The sequence below is a fragment of the Oryctolagus cuniculus genome, chromosome 9 (assembly GCF_051225735.1).
Source record: "Oryctolagus cuniculus isolate XC-2025 breed Fujian yellow rabbit chromosome 9, ASM5122573v1, whole genome shotgun sequence".
NCBI classification, from domain to species: domain Eukaryota; kingdom Metazoa; phylum Chordata; class Mammalia; order Lagomorpha; family Leporidae; genus Oryctolagus; species Oryctolagus cuniculus.
Window position 1 is genome coordinate 36,861,856 of NC_142875.1, and position 18,330 is coordinate 36,880,185.

Sequence of the window (18,330 nt, forward strand, 5' to 3'; positions counted from 1 at the left end):
AGCTGGGCCAGGCGGAAGCCAGGAACTTAATCTCGTCTTCTCTCTTCGGTGGCAGGGATCCAAGTACTGGGACCACTGATTTTCCAGGCACATTAGCAGGAAGAAGTGGAGAACCCAGGACTCAAACTGTCACTCTCGGGGCCGGCGCGTGGCTCACTTGGTTAATCCTCCACCTACGGCGCCGGCATCCCATATGGACGCCGGTTCTGTCCCAGTTGCTCCTCCTCCAGTCCAGCTCTCTGCTCTGGCCCAGGAAGGCAGTGGAGGATGGCCCAAGTGCTTGGGCCTTGCACCTGCATGGGAGACCAGGAGGAAGCTCCTGGCTCCTGGCTTCAGATCGGTGTAGCTCTGGCCGTGGAGGCCATTTGGGGAGTGAACCAACGGAAGGCAGACCTTTCTCTGTTTCTCTCTCTCACTGTCTAACTCTATCTGTCAAATAATTAAAAAAAAAAAAAAAAAAAAAAAAAAAAAAAAAAACAACAACACTTAAACAGCTGCACCACAATGCCGGCCCCATTATATACAGTTCTATATAGGAAAAGTTCTTTGTATGCACTCTGATTTCGACAACGGAGACAGGAAACGGGCTTGAATGAAGCATTCCTTGCATAAACACTGCGCCAGGATTATCCTGAGTCAGACTGTCATAAAAATGACCCAAGGCTATAAAGAGAGCACCAGGACAGAAGCCAAAGTCCCGCATGGACTTTCACTGAGTTTTTTCTTGGCTGAAGCTCTGTGAGGCAGCGCTATCCTGGGCCCAGAGGCCCACAAAATCCCCCAGCAGTGCCCCACCCTCCACAGCACTGACTGATCTGCTCATCTGTCCCAGACAACGTGCTCTGAGGGCGGGTCATCGGCCGTTTTCCCAACACCTACTACAAAATGTGTGCACATTAAGATCACAACTGTTACCTGAATTAACTGACTCACAGGATGTGAACATAACGCTACTAAGTCCTTATAATTAAAAAGAAAAATAAACACCTGAACTTCCTAGGATCTGTAATCCCATCTCTATACTATGTGTGTCTGGGCTCAGATAATACATTTAAAGACCAGGGTAGACGTAAAGCAAAGTGGTTATCTTCCTCCTGGCATAAACTTTTATCCTCCAATCATGGCCACTATCACTCACTGCATCCTTATATGGTGCTATCAAAGACTTATTGGTACAATATCATTTAATCATCATAAAAACCCAAAGAGCAACTACCATTAATTAGATGATGATCTGTTACTCCAACTATCTGTTTTCCTCCTGAGCCTGCAAATGCCCCTAGGTAAGTGCATCCTTAGAGGAATTCATGTCTAAGATCCAAATAGCAAAACTAAGATTGGACAGAACAATGGTCAGTCCTGGCTCTCAACTCTTCTAAAAAGGTCCATAAGCATTCAAAAGCCTATCGCACTGATTCCAGGATATGAAGCACCAGAAATGTGTCTAAAATAAAAGGCTCCAACTTAGCTCAGCAAGTTTCGCTTAGCACCCACTATTGTTGAGAAAAGAGTATGTTAGAATTGTAGGCTATAAAGTGTGGGCATTAGAGTAACAATCACCCATGACAAGAACACATTAATACAAAGAAATTGAGTAACGTCCATAAATTTCATGGGAGGAAGCAACTCTCCATGCCAGGCTGAGTTCATGACTAGGGAAAAAGTTAAATTATGCAGAGTAGGCAAGAAAGAAAGCAAATGGTAGCATCAAAGTACCAAAGGTTCGGAGACAAATCTCTATGCTTTGCAGTGTTCTGGAAATACACTCATTCACTCCGTGGTGCTATTAGGCTGTAAAGCCAGCAAAGAGTAACCATCCTGGCTACTCAGCCCAATCTACAGTGAAGACAAGACAGAGTCACCTGTTTGTTGCAGAGGAGGAAGGGGAGGAACAAAAGGAGCAAAGGGAAAGAGGATGAGAAAGTAGCAGCAGCAAAGCAGCAGTAACAGCCACGTCCTACAGGTGCATTTCCTTACCTTAGTCAGAGCTTGTCCTAAAAGAGTTTCAAATGCTTTCAAATTAAGATAGGGCCCATTATAGCACGGGTTACTTTGTGCCTTTCGTCCCAGCCAGTACAATGTTATCAAAACCTTTATTCGAAATAAAAAAAGAGAGACAGGGAATCAGACTATGAACAACAAGATCTATTTAGAAACCAATTGCTAACTCAAATCCAGTTGAGTGTTGCGGATAAATGAGAACATAAATTACTCTTTGACTGGAAAGCAGGATTTCTTTTACATTCATGGGAAGGGGAAGGGGTCATTAAAAATCTTACTTATTCTTCTGAGATTTTCCTGACCCTACACAAGTTCTCAGGTTAAAAACTCAGCTCCAGAAAGCCATTAAGACACTCAACTAGGACATATGAAGAAAGCAGAAAAATTTCTAGGGAAACAAATGAAAATTTTTTAAACGATCATTTTTGCAACACACTCACGAAATGAACACTTGAAATGAGTTTCCATTTCCTTACAGAGGATATTAATCTTTTTGAAAATAAAGCTGTCACATTCTTAAACATTGTTCTAATATATGCAGAATATTAATGACATCATATGAGCCTCCATCGAGCAATTACCCAGAGTCCTTAGGTGGATTCATACTTCCTCCTTTAAAAGGTACAAATAGTATTTATTTGCCTTTACTACATTAATAACATAAAAGAGAACTTCAACAAGTTCATGGATATGGAATTAAAAATAAGTTGTGTGCAAAAAACTTTTTGAAATCTAAGCATAAATTTTTGTAGTATGTGTTTTTCATGGACTTCTTGAAGATCCTATATATGAATTTCAAAAAATTTTACAACAAGCAAAATCTTCTTAAAGATTATGTACCAATAATGTACAATTACTTTGTACCAATATGTCAGAAAATGTGTTTTGACTGTATACTAGAACACACACAATTTAAAGTATTTAGAGTCTGTGACTGGTTGCTTTTTAGCACAAATGTAAAGGAGAAAAAAGAATACAGAGTATATCATCTTCAGATCTACTGCTGTCTTATACAACATAGAAGTAAAAACCATTTATAATGATTCACTGAAGCAAACACTCACATTTTTCACTCTCCTATCAGTCTCTTCTTGACTGTAAAAGAAAAAAGAAAATATCAGTTAATTTCCATGAACCCTAAATTATTAATTGTAGCTAAGGAAAAAAAGCTCATTTTTGCTTTCAAGTTCAACGAATATATTAGATTCACATGGAAGTTCCAACATCGTAGAGTACATATTAGCCATTATGAGTTTTCCAGATTCACTGATTTGTTGAAATATCCTGATCTATCTCCTATAAAATAAAAAGCAACACTGTTCTTATTTTCCTCACTATAGTGTGACTTCCCAAATGCATTCTCTGCATTTTTTCTGCTTCTATTTTAAATGTTTGAATGCAATCAGGACAAAAAATCAATATGTAGTCATGACAGAAAAACTGATAAATGGGAAAAGAAAAAACAACTTGGCACTGAGTTGTGTTCTCCACCGTTTACCGGTTTGTCACTCAAATTCCCTAAAGCACACCATTGAGACCATGACCTGCAAATGCTGAAAAGTGCAATTTACAAAATAATCATGAAACTGCACCTGAAAAAACTTCACTCTATTACACAAATCATGGGTTTCTGCTTGTTAGTATAATGGCATGATACTGACGGGACATGAAGAAGCAACAGTATTCGCCTTGACAAAGGGATCAATCGCCCTGATAGAATATACTTCCTATCATTTCACACTCACACGAGGGCAGTGGGAACTCAGAGGCTACAGAAGCCTGTATTCCATGACCTTTAAAATAGCTTTTCAGTCTAGCAGTAGTAGTATATTTGTAAGATAAAATACACACATAGATGTACGTTATCAATATATTCATGGTAGACTTGTACACACAAAACACACATTCATATGCACAGAGAAATAAAGAAAAAAAAGAGAGAAAGGGAGTATAGAGACAAATATTTAAGTTCACTTTCAAACAATCTTTCCACAGAACAAACATGAACTAAAATGAACCTAAAAATACCAGGCACCTCCCACCCATTCCCTAAAGGGCATCTCAACAATAAAATTTACAAACTCTCACGCTCCTAGTGGAAAGGCCAGTTGGAAAAGTATTTTAAAAATGGACACTTATCTACTAAAACATTTAACCCACTTGCTTATATCTACTCGACTAAATATATCCATTTTCTATGACTGGATAATTCTATTCCTATGTGCATCCCCAACAAAAGTGCTCATATTTGTTCACCAAAAGTCATACAGAACAATGTTTATACGGTAGCACTACTCGTAACAGCAAACTGGAAGCTACACATATGTTTTTAACAGTAACATGGATAAATTATGCAATATCCATATAATGAAGAATTATATGGCAATGCAGCTACATTCAACCATATGGTTCAGCGTCGCAAACAATGGGAAGAAAAGGCCAGTGCAAATGAATACAGACTGCATTGCTTCATTCATCTATAGCACAAAACCAGGCAAGACCAAGATAAGATATGCTATTAGAAGTCAGAAAGTTATCCTTCTGGGAATGAACGGTAGAAGTGATTGGAGGGAGCAGGGCCTGTGAGATGCTGACAATTTACATATTTTTTAAATTTATTTTATTAATTTGAGAGGCGTAGAGACACACACAGATAGAGGCAAAGAGAAAGACAGAGGGAGAACTGGAGCAAACTCTGATCTGCTGGTTCATGCCCTAAATGCCTACAACAGCTGGGCCTGGGTACACTTGAAACCAGGAGTCAGGAACTCAATCTATGTCTCCCACATGGGTGGCAGGTATCCAGCTAAGTGCACGTTAGCAGGAAGCTAGAATGAGAAACGGAGCCAGAACTAGAACCCAGGCACTTTGATGTTGGATAAACACATCCTAAGTGATGTATCCTAACCCCTAAACCAAATGCCTACCCCTGACAATTTACATTTTGACCTGAAAGCTTGCTACCTATGTGTATTCATTTTTGGAAAAATATTTTTGAACTGTCCATCTTTCTGTATGTATATTACAATTCCACAAGTAAATGGAATACTTGAAAATTTACTGTATATCAGTGAAGTGGTAATTTTTCCATTTAATTACTATTTATGGCTGTTGCCTGTATTCCCATTAAACGAGGGTCTTTTGGCTTTTTGCTTATTAAACTTCTTACTTGGTGAAGCACTATGCCTTTCTACTGCAATGTCAATTTAAAATATGTTATCTCAATAACTAAAAATAGAAGGAAAGAAAGGGAGAGGGAGAAAGAGGAAGGGAGGATGGGAGGGAGAGGGGGGAGGGAGTGGGGGAGAAGGAGGAAGGGAATATCATTAAATTCTTAGAATTGTAGCTATGAACTATACTGAATCTGTTACAAACTAATCAAAATGCTTTCAAAAAAGAAAACATAAATAAAACATACATCAGGAGAAAGCCAAAAGCAAAAAAGTAAATTGAGTAAACGTCACCACCCAAGTGCTCAAACTATAGTATATCCCTAAGAAAAAGAAAATCATATTAAAAATTAGTATCACTTTATTTCAGAAGTAGTACATGGGGAAAGTCACTAGAAACTGACAAAAAAGCATAATGAAGCGGAAATAAAGTCACAACAAAGACAAAGAGGGGAGAACAGGAGCCTGAGACAGTCTGGAAAAGTGGCCATTACCTGGTGAAGCCGCTGCCCACCACTGTGCTGTCCAGGAAAGAAAAAAGTCCTAACCAGCTTTCCTAACTCCCATCAAAACCTGCTCTGGTATCTCCAACTGTCGCAAGTGTGCTCTCAGGTCTTGCACACTACTTTCCCATAGGTGGTCCTAAGTCAGATGGGCTACCATTTAAACCCATCAACGCTGTAATGATTAAGGCAGGAGGATGAGGAACCTCTAAGTACTGTAAGGAACCTTGGCTGGGGCTCAGTCTCTCTGGAGACTCCACTACGACCGACCGCAGGTGTAATACCCTGCTTTCAAGCCTCCCTCAGTCTCGCGCCTGTTTGAAAGGGGGGTGAGGCTTCCCCACCTAGGGTTACCATAATAACAACAGCATTGTAAACCTATTGCCACTTTTTACAGTGATGATCAACACCTCAAACATTGTTCCTCAAAGCACAAAAGAACCACCAATAGCCAATGTAGGTGAGGATCTGGACCAAAAATCATCCTACTCTTAACATAGGCACACTCAATAAAGAATGTACGTACAATGTGTACAATGGAGCTCCCTTGAACCCTTGACCTCCAATCCACCGTCCTCAATAAAGGTTTCCAATCCAACACACTCATTTGTTTTTTACCTTTTTTGTCAAGATAAAGCAATCACTAGAAATATATGGTAGGGCCTATTCTGTGATAAACACAATGAGCAGTGACATTGGCATTGTTACCTTTCACTCAGTTCACATTCTCTTCTAAATATGAGCATTTACAACACACTCTTGGACACAGTGATGCACAGGCCAGCATAATTAGTGTCCTATCAGCTGAAATGCAATGATAGGAATTCAAATAGTCAATGATTTGCTAGAGCAAAGACTTCTTCCTCAGACACACAGCGAACACATCCCACTACAAGGAAGTCAGTAACCCAGTGGCTTCTTTGCCTACGAAGGCCACAGGGCACAACCCCAGTGCCTTTTAAACAGAACAGGTGTAAGGAGGGAAGGGAAACTCAGGCTACCAAGATTCCCTGTGAGCCAGCCAAGCTGCAGCAGAACCACCAGAATCAAAACCAAGGCAGCCCCAACTGAGTTACTTCGCTGTAACGAATGTGTCCACAGTTGACAGGGTGTAACACGAGGGTTCAGCAGCAGGGACTTTGGAGTCAGATCCAGCTCTATGTTTATTCGTGCAATTTATTTGACTGTCAAAGCCTCAGCTTCGTTCTGAACAAACCAGGGGACAACGTCCGACCACACTTGTGAGAGCAGGGCGCTTCTTATTCACTCCACACTCAAATGCCTTCCAAGTGAAGTCTTGCTGGACCCTCGATACTTCCAGTTGCAACCAGCTCACCTGATACTCCCTGTCTCCCACCCCTGCTTTGTTTTGATATTTATGACCATCAACAATATGCATTTATTCTTTGTCTCTCTCTCCTCCACCAGAATCCAAAAGAAATTTGTGGTTTTGCTTTCTGCCATATTCTAAGTGCCTTCAGACAAGGTCTAACACTTGACAAGTACATATGAATGTTTATTTAAGATACTCAGCACTGGGTCAATGCTGTGGCACAGTGGATTAAAGCCCTGGCCTGAAGCGCTGGCATCCCATAGGGGTGCCAGTTCTAATCCTGGCTGCTCCACTTCTGATCCAGTCACTGTTATGGCCTGGGAAAGCAGTAGAAGATGGCCCAAGTCCTTGGGCCCCTGCACCCACTTGGGAGACCCGGAAGAACCTCCTGGCTTCAGATTGGGACAGCTCTGGCCATTGCGGCCATCTGGGGAGTGAACCAGCGGATAGAAGACCTCTCTCTCTGTCTCTACCTCTCTCTGTAACTCTGTCTTTCAAATAAATAAAATAAATCTCAATTCACAATAGCTAAGACCTGGAACCAACCTAAATGCCCATCAACGGTAGACTGGATAAAGAAATTATGGGATATGTACTCTTTCGAATACTATACCACAGTAAGAAACAATGAAATCCAGTCATTTGCAACAAAATGGAGGAATCTGGAACACATCATGCTGAGTGAAATAAGCCAGTCCCAAAGGGACAAATACCATATGTTCTCCCTGATTGGTGGCAACTGACTGAACACCAAAAAGGAAACCTGTTGAAGTGAAATGGACACTATGGGAAACGGTGACTTGATCAGCATAGCCCTGACTGTTAATGAACACCTTAATACATTATCCCTCTTAGTAGTTTTTTTGTCTGTTCTACTTAATATGACTGGTTTAATTCTGTAATTAATACACAGTTATTCTTAAGTGTTGAAATTTAACTGAAATGTGATCCCTGTTAAACATAAGAGTAGGAATAAGAGAGGGAAGAGATGTACAATTTGGGACATGCTCAAGCTGACTTGCCCCAAATGGTAGAGTTAGAAACATACCAGGGGACTCCAATTTAATCCCATCAAGGTGGCATGTACCAATGGCATCTCACCAGTCCAAGTGATCAATTTCAGTTCACAATTGATCATAATGAAAGGACTAAGAGTCAAAGGAAGCACATAAACAAATCTAGTACCTGCTAATACTAACTGATAGAATAAATAAAGGGGAGAGTGATCCAACATGGGAAGCGAGATACTCAGCAGACTCATAGAATGGCGGATGTCCTAAACAGCACTCTGGCCTCAGAATCAGCCCTAAAGGCATTCCGATCTGGCTGAAAAGCCCATGAGAGTATTTCAGGCATGGAAAGCCAAGACACTCTGGCAAAAAAAAAAACACCCCTAAATGAAAGATCTCTGCGAGTGAGATCCCAGTGGAAAGAACAGGTCTTCAAAGAAGGAGGTACCTTTCTCTGAAGGGAGGAGAGAACCTCCACTTTGACTATGACCTTGTCTAAACAAGATAAGAGTCGGTGAACTCAAAAGGCTTCCATAGCCTTGGAAACTCATGACTGGTGCATAGGGAGATTACTGATGCCATAAACAGGAGTGTCAATTTGTAAAGTCAACAACAGGAGTCACTGTGCACTTACTCCTCATGTAGGATCTCTGTCCTTAGCGTGCTGTACATTGAGACTTAATGTTATAATGAGTACTCAAACAGTATATTTCGCTTTGTGTTTCTATGGGGGTGCAAACTGTTGAAATCTTTACTTAATGTATACTAAATTGATCTTCTGTTAAAAAAAAAAAAGAAGAAGAAATTATCAATTCCCAACTTGACTCTCACTGGGATTAAACATGACAATAGGTCTGATCTGATTTCATCATCATTTAAAAAATCATCTATTGGCCAGCGCCTCGGCTCACTAGGCTAATCCTCCGCCTAGCAGCGCCGGCACACCGGGTTCTAGTCCCGGTTGGGGCGCCGGATTCTGTCCCGGTTGCCCCCCTTCCAGGCCAGCTCTCTGCTGTGGCCAGGGAGTACAGTGGAGGATGGCCCAGGTGCTTGGGCCCTGCACCCCATGGGAGACCAGGAAAAGCACCTGGCTCCTGGCTCCTGCCATCGGATCAGCGCGGTGAGCCGGCCGCAGCACGCCGGCCGCGGCGGCCATTGGAGGGTGAACCAACGGCAAAGGAAGACCTTTCTCTCTATCTCTCTCTCTCACTGTCCACTCTGCCTGTCAAAAAATAAAATAAAAAAATAAAATAAAAAAATAAAAAATCATCTATTATTTTTCACTTTATGTTTGTGTGGGAGCAAACTGTTGAAATCTTTACTTAATGTATGCTAAACTGATCTTCTGTATATAGAGAGAATCGAAAATGAATCCTCATGTGAATGGAAGGGGAGAGGGAGTGGGAAAGGGGAGGGATGCGGGTGGGAGAGACGATATGGGGGGGAAGCCATTGTAATCCATAAGCCGTACTTTGGAAATTTATATTCATTAAATAAAAGTTAAAAAAAATATTTAAAAAGTAAAATACTCAGCACAGTGCCTGGCATACAAATGCCCTCAACTATTGGTTTGAATACTTGGAACTTACAGAAATGTAAATTAAGAAGAAAAGAAACAAAATGGTAAAAGCTCAGGATATTCATAAGAAACACTCATGTTGTCAAAAGCAACAATTAAGTTACATTAGTTTTCCTAAAATACATCCAATTTGGGGGCAGGCATCTAGTGCAGCAGTTAAGATGTTACTTAGAATACCCGTATGTTGTATCAGAAATCCTCGTGTGGGTACCATCTGCTCTGCTTCCACTCCAGCGTCCTGTGAATGTGCACCCTGGCAGGCAGCAGGAAATGACTCCAGTACTGGGATCCTGCCTTCATGTGGGAGACCTGAGTGGAGTTCCAGGCTCCTGGATTTAGTCTGGTCAAGCCTGGGCTGTTGAATGAATGTGAGGAGTGAACCAGTAGTAAAACCAATCAATCAAGCTCTCTCCCCTTTTCTCTCTCTCTCTCTCTCAAGTAAAACAAACTTAAAAAAAAATATAATTCCCATTTTAGCGTGCAATTTTGACTCAAATTGTATTGATACTTATAATTAGACTTCTTTTTAAACTCTATATTTAAAACTATAAAAAAGGCATTTACAAATATGCAACAATAATCCAAAAGCAACATACACACAAAAAGACCAACTTCAAAGTGCCAAGAACAAGATTCAAATGCTGCTTTCTAAGGAAAAAGACCTCCAAAAGACAAACGCCAAAGAAACCACACCTGAACCCAAACCCCTATTTTCCATACAGTGAGGTAGTGATAAAATATTAATAATTTCAAACAATGAATATCTTGAATATGTTGATAGCTGTCACACCATGCTTGGACCGTACATATGTTTTTAACTTTCCAATATCACACCTAATATTAAAGAAACACAAGTCTAGCATCGATGCAATCACGTGTTCTGTTCAATGGACTGTCTCTGGTCACGCCCTTGCTAGCTGACAAAGTGCCAGAGACAGGCAGGTGTTTCAAAAGGGCGATGGAAAACAGAATTAAAAGATAGTTTTTGGCTGGCGCCGCAGCTCAACAGGCTAATCCTCCACCTAGCGGCGCCAGCACACCGGGTTCTAGTCCCGGTCGGGGCGCCAGATTCTTTCCCGGTTGCCCCTCTTCCAGGCCAGCTCTCTGCTGTGGCCAGGGAGTGCAGTGGAGGATGGCCCAAGTGCTTGGGCCCTGCACCCCATGGGAGACCAGGAAAAGCACCTGGCTCCTGCCATCGGATCAGTGCAGTGCACCGGCCGCAGCGCGCTGGCCGCGGCGGCCATTGGAGGGTGAACCAACGGCAAAGGAAAACCTTTCTCTCTGTCTCTCTCTCTCTCACTATCCACTCTGCCTGTCAAAAAAAAAAAAAAAAAAAAAAAAAGGATAGTTTTTTGGTGCAAAAAGTTTTTGAAATCCACGTGGTTCATCCTAACACACATTTCCTCCAGTGGCTCACCTACCTGTCTGCACCCTGCCTCACAGTCACCGGGCACACTCGAGGCGATCCTCTCATTTTTATTGAAAAATGCTAGTACAAATCCATCACATAACAGCGCCAAGGAATACAGTCTACGGAGATGCTCTTGCTTCAGAGGACGCCACGCCAGGGCCCTTCTGTGAGGAGGCAGCAGGGATAAGAGGACAGGCTCTGGGGCCAGCCCTCCGGCACGTGGATTCTGGATCCACTCTCGTGGTCACATCACTTAACTCTGCCTCCACTGTTCCACAACTGTAGCTTACTGATAATACACCACCACCACCACCAGCAGCACCAGCACCACCCCTCCCAGACCTCTACTCCCACAGCTGCTTCCCAGGGCAAGGCCTGGATTCTTCCTCGAGACCCAACCCTTCAAAAGCTGGTTCCAGCCCTGCCCTGCCCTGCCCAGCACCAGCCTGACCTGGGCGTTGCCTCTGGGGAAACCGGGTTGCTATTATTAGAGGAGCTGGGCTCACAAGATACTTGGTCCCTCTCCAAACCACTAAATAACCTCTGTTCTCTCTCTGGTTGTTATTTAATGCAGCTTGGCTACCTGTTCACAACTTGAAAAAAAAAAAAAATCATGAAATGAGGTCCTGCAGCACGATTTTCTAGAAGTGAGTGGAGAGCACCTGGTTTAAATCTGCCAGATCCATGTAGGGGAAGGGTGGAGTTGTGTGTGTGTGCGCGCACTTGTGTGTGTGTGTGTGCATGCGTGTGTGTGCATGTGTGCATTCCTGTGTGCGTGCTTGTGTGTGGCAGTGAGAGACAGCAGAGACAACTCAAAGCAGATGTTCTTATAATGACAAAACAGGAGTCTCTTAGTCCACTCAGCATTGCTCTATCAGAAGAAGAAATTTCTTAGACTTCTGGAAGCTAGGAAGTATGAGGTCAAGGGCCTGCAGGCTGTGCCATCCCGCGACACAGTGGGAAGGACAGGGAGAGAGAGGGGCTGGATTCCTTCCACCAGGAACCCTCTCCCACCACAGGGGCCTTGGTGCATTCCTGAGGGCAGAGCCCAACCCAATCACCTGTTAAAGGCCCCACCTCCCAACAGGACACCTGGGATTGAGTTTCCAAAACACAAACTTTGGAGGACCCATTCAAACCCGAGCAGAGGGCATCATTTTGGTGCACACAATAGGACAGTCTGCCTCCAAATGAGAGGACAGTCTAGGAATCCTGAGCAGCCCCGAGGGTACCAAGTGAAATTTTCAGAACTACAGCAGGGAAATAATTTTTAGCACTACTGTGTCTAAAGGAAGGGGGCATTTCTTTTCAAAATGCAAGAAGCACTGAAGGAATTCAGAAATCTGTCTGGTAATGGCTTCATTTCTTTTAATGGAAGCTTTTCTCTTAATGGAAGCTCACCCACTGCATTATTTAAAATACAGCAAATGCCATCATCTTTTTCTCACTGTGGGGAACAAAAGAAATCTGTGAATAAAATAAGTTAAGGATGAATTCTGTGACTATTTTACTTGCTTTCTTTCACTCAAAAAAAGTTGCATTGAAATTATTTTTTAATGATTTATTTTAAAGTCAGAGTGAGAGAAAGAGAGAGGGAGGGAGGGAGGAAAGGGGGAGGGGGAGAGGGAGGGAGGGAGGGAAGGGGAGGGGGAGGGGGAAAGGGAGGGAGGGAGAGAGAGAGAGAGAGAAACTGAGATAAAGGTCTTCCATCTGCTGGTTCACTCCCCAAATGGCCACTACAGCCGGGTGCTGGACCAGGCATAAGTCAGGAGTCAGGCACTTATTCCAGTTCTCCCAAGTAGGTGCAGGGGTCTAAGCACTTGGGCCATGTTCCACTGCTTTCCCAGGCCATCAGCAGGAAGATGGATTAGAAGTAGAGCAACCGGGACACAAACCATTGCCCATATGGGATGCCATTGTCTCAGGCAGCAACTCAACTCTGTATGCCACAATACCTGGCACCAGAAACTGAAATTTTTCCTCCTTCCCTTCATTCCTAAAAATGAAACTGTGTTTCGTTTCACAGCCTCCCAGCTATGTTAGAGACTCAAGACACACAGGTTCTCATCTGCCATTTCTACAAAATGTAGCTTTATCTGAGAGTTGTGGAAACCATAAAAATGACACTTAAGCAAACAACACCATCCCAGGAGAGACTTCATGAACACAAACATAATTTCCATACTTACCTATGTGTGAAAAACACTCTTAGAAATTTAACAGTTTTTGCCCTAGCAATATAATGCTTATTTCAATCATGATACGAGTAAGTACACGCTTGTTAAAAATTTGTTATTAAACTTCACATTCCTCCCACATACGACTAAGAATAGTGGTGTTTCGCTTAAAGGGAGAAGGGGGGAAAAAAAGAAAAGCATGCATTTGCACTGACACACAGTTCCACTAAAATAACAAAATTGAAGAATGCTATTTCCTGAGCCAAAAGGTGAATGGTATCCATAACTCTCTCAAATTCTCCTTTGCTATCTCATAGACATCTGCTATCACACAAAACTGACTTCCCAATGGAAATCTGCCCCCATTCTAGATGGTATATTGGGTTTACCATTAAGATAACTACTAAATACAGAATTTGATATCTATCATATACGGTCTGCTTATGACATGGAGTTAGGATACTTAATTATATAAAATGTGTTAATGGAGAGACTAGATGACATGTCAACTAAATAAATGTAATTGTTCTCCTGTAGGTAACAACATTTAGATAGCCACAGAAATGGAAAGCTTTGAAAAATAAGTGGGTTTGGGTGTGGGTTTTAGGTTTAGACCTGCTAGGTTCAAGACACTGAACAAAGCAGAAATGTTAGTAATTAAACAGTAATTAGACACTCAAGAAGGATGTTCAAGGTAGAAATCTAGACTGCAGACATAATTTGGGGAGCTGTCAGCATACAGATGAAATGTAAAGTCCTAAGACTAAATGAGATGACCCAGAAAATAAGCTCGGCATAGAGAAGAGGTCCGTGGACTGAGTCCTGGAAAACCCAAACCATAAGGGTTAAGAGGAAGAGGAGAAACCAGCAAAGCAAACAGAGCAGGGCCACCCAGGGCGATGGGAGTGCCTGCCTCAAGAAAGCCAGACAGAAGGGGAAAACAAACACGGTATGTACGCAGCACTGCTAGCAGGTGCAGCAGGATGAGGGCTGAGGGAAGATCCAGGAGTAGGGCACACAGACACCGTCACACAACCAGTTACCAAACTGCCAATCACCTCTCCTCCAAGGAGGCTGAAAAAGCTGTCAATCCCAATAGAGAGCACATCCAAACCACTCATGTTCCCGAAGACACTGAGGGAACACTGAACGAGACACCTCAGGGCTCACTCCAGATTCGGAAAGGCAACACCAAAATCTACCTTCAGTATGAACCTTCCAGTCTTACGATGGTGATATTTGAGAGCCAATGTGCCAGGTGACATAACTTAATCAAGTGTTTCTCAACATGGACCACAGAACAGGAGATACTCAACAAAAGTTTTACAGGACCTAAGGTGAAAAAATTTCTAAAAGTGCTACATCATGCAATGCTGTCCTATTCTGCATACAAAACAACAAATTAAGATTCTGCTCAGTCCTAACACTTTGTAAAATTCACTTTTGAGTTTTTCTTTGGCAGAATAGTTATTAAAATTTACGACACTACTATTAATGAGGTTTCCTTTCAACTGTGTTCTGTTTAAGTCCTACTTTGTACTTAATTATAACATAATCATAACAATCACCTTTATCCCATATTTTATATTATGTTGACTGTTCAACATTATCCCCTTTAATCCACATGACAATCTAAAGATTTAGAGATTATAAAACTGAGACTCCAAACACTTGAGAAACTTTCACAAGAACCTTACTATTCATTCAATCACAAACAATTTCTACCATGATATATTTAAAATATTTACTGAAATAGAACTGCCAGTGTTCTGTCAAAGTGTTTGGTTCTAAGCCCATCCATGACAACAAAAACTTCCTCCCTAAAAATGTCTCTCAAAGACAATGGCAGAAGCAGCTCATTGCCCTTTCTGGTAAAATGTGCAAATATGTTCCACTGTCTTACACATACAGCTTATTATACAGAGATGCACCAATGCCAGAGCACATTTTAAAAAGACTCCCAAGTACTTGAAATACTATCATCATCACAATGCTCAGGCTGTGAGAGCAACTCCAAGGTATTTGATTCCCCAATCATACTGCCACTAGGTCCTTGTAAGTGTGGTTTCTCTAAGAAGTGCACCCACTGTGAATAACTAAAATTATAAAGCAAGCATGTATATCTTTGTGTTTCCTGAAGGTGAATTTTTCTATCTTAAATAAATGAAGGCACAATCTATCTTTAAGTTTGGGAAAATGAAATACACTTAAAGTGCCTAACATGGAAAAATTTATTTCCTTTCTGTTGTATATGAAAGTTCTCTGCAGAGTATATGATGATGTAAATTGTTATTTGTAAGTTATTACATCATTAAAATGGATTACATGAACTATGTATTGGTAAAACAAACCCTCATAATCAAAATAAGCATACCAGCAGACTCATAGAATGGCAGATATCCTAAATAGCACTCTGGCCTCAGAGTCAGTCCTTAAGGCATTTGGACCTGGCTAAAAAGCCCATGAGAGTATCTCGGATATGGAAAGCCAAGACTCTGTGGCAAAAAATAACCTAAATGAAAGATCTCTGTGAGTGAGATCTCAGCGGAAAGAACGGGCCATCAAAGAAGGAGGTATCTTTCTCTGAAAGGAGGAGAGAATTTCCACTTTGATTATGGCCTTATCTAAATAAGGTCAGAGCTCGTGAACTCAAGAGGCTTCCATAGCCTTGGCAGCTCATGACAAGAGCCTTGGGTGATTACCGACTTCATAAATAAGAGTGTCAGTTGTTGGCCAACGCCGCGGCTCAATAGGCTAATCCTCCGCCTGCAGCACTGGTACACCGGGTTCTAGTCCCAGTCGGGGTGCCGGGTTCTGTCCCGGTTGCCCCTCTTCCAGGCCAGCTCTCTGCTATGGCCCGGGAGGGCAGTGGAGGATGGCCCAAGTTCTTGGGCCCTATACCCACATGGGAGACGAGGTGAAGCACCTGGCTCCTAGCTTCGGATCAGCGCGGTGCGCCGGCCGCAGTGGCCATCGGGGGGTGAACCAATGCAAAAAGGAAGACCTTTCTCTCTGTCTCTCAATCTGCCCACTCTGTCAAATAAAAAAAGTGTGTCAATTGTTAAATCAACAACAGAAGTCACCGTGCATTTGCTCCCCATGTATGACTTCTGTCCTTAATGTGTTGTACTATGTGAATTAACGGTAAAACTAATCTTCAAACAATACTTTATACTTTGTATGTCTGTGTGGGTGCAATTTGTTGAAATCTTAGTATATACTAAGTTTATCTTCTGTATATAAAGATAATTAAAAATGAATCTTAATGAAGAATAGGATGGGAGAGGGGGTAGGAGATGGGATGGTTTGCAGGTGGGAGGGTGGTTATGGGGGAAGAATTGCTATAATCCAAAAGTTGTGCTTTCGAAATTTATATTTATTAAATAAAAGTTTTATATAAAAAATAAGTATAACAAACTATTCACACAACACGCTCCCAAGTCTCCATGCAAGTTTTCATGAATAGATGGAATTCAAAGTTTATTTTGGTGCAAAAAAAAAATCTAAAATCCAAACAGTTTTTTTCATAATTCATATTTTCTTTGAACTTCTCGAAGACCCCCAGGTATTATTCTCTCTTGCCAAGGAGACTTCTTTCAAAATCAGTACACCTCCTAGACCTTTAGTTTGGTAACAAATCACTTTCTCCCCAAATTTTCCCTATTTTATATAAGTCTCATATCTAAAGCTTACTGCCCAAGCAATCTGAGATGGAGAAAAAAACAACTCAACTTTTCATAACTTTACTTATGTCAAAGGCTAATACACATAATACAACTTTAGACAGGCGTTGCTCAAGCACTGCAACATTAACATTTTGAACTTCCTAGCTCTTTGTTGTAGGGGGACTGTCCCGCACATTGCACAAGGTTAAGCGGCAACACTGCTGGCTTCTAGCCACTGGATATCAGTAGTATTCTCTCAACCCAACCATGAAAGTCAGATATGTCTCTGGACTTTGCCAAATGTCCCCTGAGAGACAGAATTGACCTCGGTTAAAAATCAATGCTTAAACAAATCTAAGAATTTAATTCTCCAATCAGATAAAGATCCTCAAGGCCTAAAATTAGCTGAAAGGGTCATCTGATGACATTAATCCAGAAAAAGATATTAAATATATGAGTGGAGCAGACAGCCAAGCAAGAGCTCTGCATCTGAAAAGGTAATGTGTCACTTTAAGAGAGAAGAAGTGGGCCGGCGCCGGGGCTCACTAGGCTAATCCTCCGCCTTGCGGCGCCAGCATACCGGCATACCGGGTTCTAGTCCCGGTCGGGTCGCCGGATTCTGTCCCGGTTGCCCCTCTTCCAGGCCAGCTCTCTGCTGTGGCCTGGGAGTGCAGTGGAGGATGGCCCAAGTGCTTGGGCCCTGCACCCCATGGGAGACCAGGAGAAGCACCTGGCTCCTGCCTTCGGATCAGTGTGGTGCGCCGGCCACGGCGGCCATTGGAGTTTGAACCAACGGCAAAAGGAAGACCTTTTTCTCTGTCTCTCTCTCTCACTATCCACTCTGCCTGTCAAAAAAAAAAAAGAGAGAGAGAAGAAGTTGGAGACCTGCGCACCATCAAGGAAACCGGACTGACCACAGAGACAAAGGCTGAGGCCAGGAGCCCAGGTACTGCAGGCTACCTCGGGAACAGAGGGAAGGGGACAAGGAAAGAAGGGATTCTCCTCTGGTGCCTCAAGAAGGGACCAGAACTGCTAACACTTCTGATTTCAGTCCCCTTAAGAGTCATTCTGAGTGGCCGTTGTCGTGGCACACTGGGTTACGCTGCAGCCTGTGACACCGGTAGACAATGGCACAAGGTGTCACCTACACGGAGACTAGGATGGAGTTCCTGGCCATTTGGGGAGTGAACTAGAGGATGGAAAACCTTTCTGTCACCTAGACTTTTTTTTTTAAAGATTGATCTGAAAGAAAGAGACACACAGAGAGAGAGAGAGTTAGAGAGAGAGACAGAGATCAAAGCTATGAGCCTAGAATTCCATCCAGGTCTCCCACATGGATGGTGGGGGCCAAAGCACTTGGGTTAACTTCCGCTGCCTTTTCAGGAGCATTAGCAGGGAGCTGGATTGGAAGTTGAACAGCCAGGACTCAAACTGGTTCCCACACGGGATGCTAGCGTAGTAGACTGTGGCTTAACCCACTG

The 18,330-nt window shown here is 42.4% G+C and overlaps 1 protein-coding gene across 38 annotated transcripts in view; it reads right to left on the reverse strand.

The window, feature by feature from the left end:
- Positions 1-18,330, reverse strand: part of LMO7 (LIM domain 7) — a 228,956-nt gene that overhangs the window by 57,733 nt on the left and 152,893 nt on the right. For all 38 annotated transcript variants that reach the window (XM_089303561.1, XM_017343532.4, XM_017343534.4 and 35 more), the window contains 2 exons: positions 3,066-3,096; positions 1,978-2,091 (listed from right to left, as the gene is read on the reverse strand). In XM_089303561.1, coding sequence (XP_089159687.1) covers positions 1,978-2,091; positions 3,066-3,096 — 145 coding nt within the window. The remainder of the gene's footprint in view (positions 1-1,977; positions 2,092-3,065; positions 3,097-18,330) is intronic.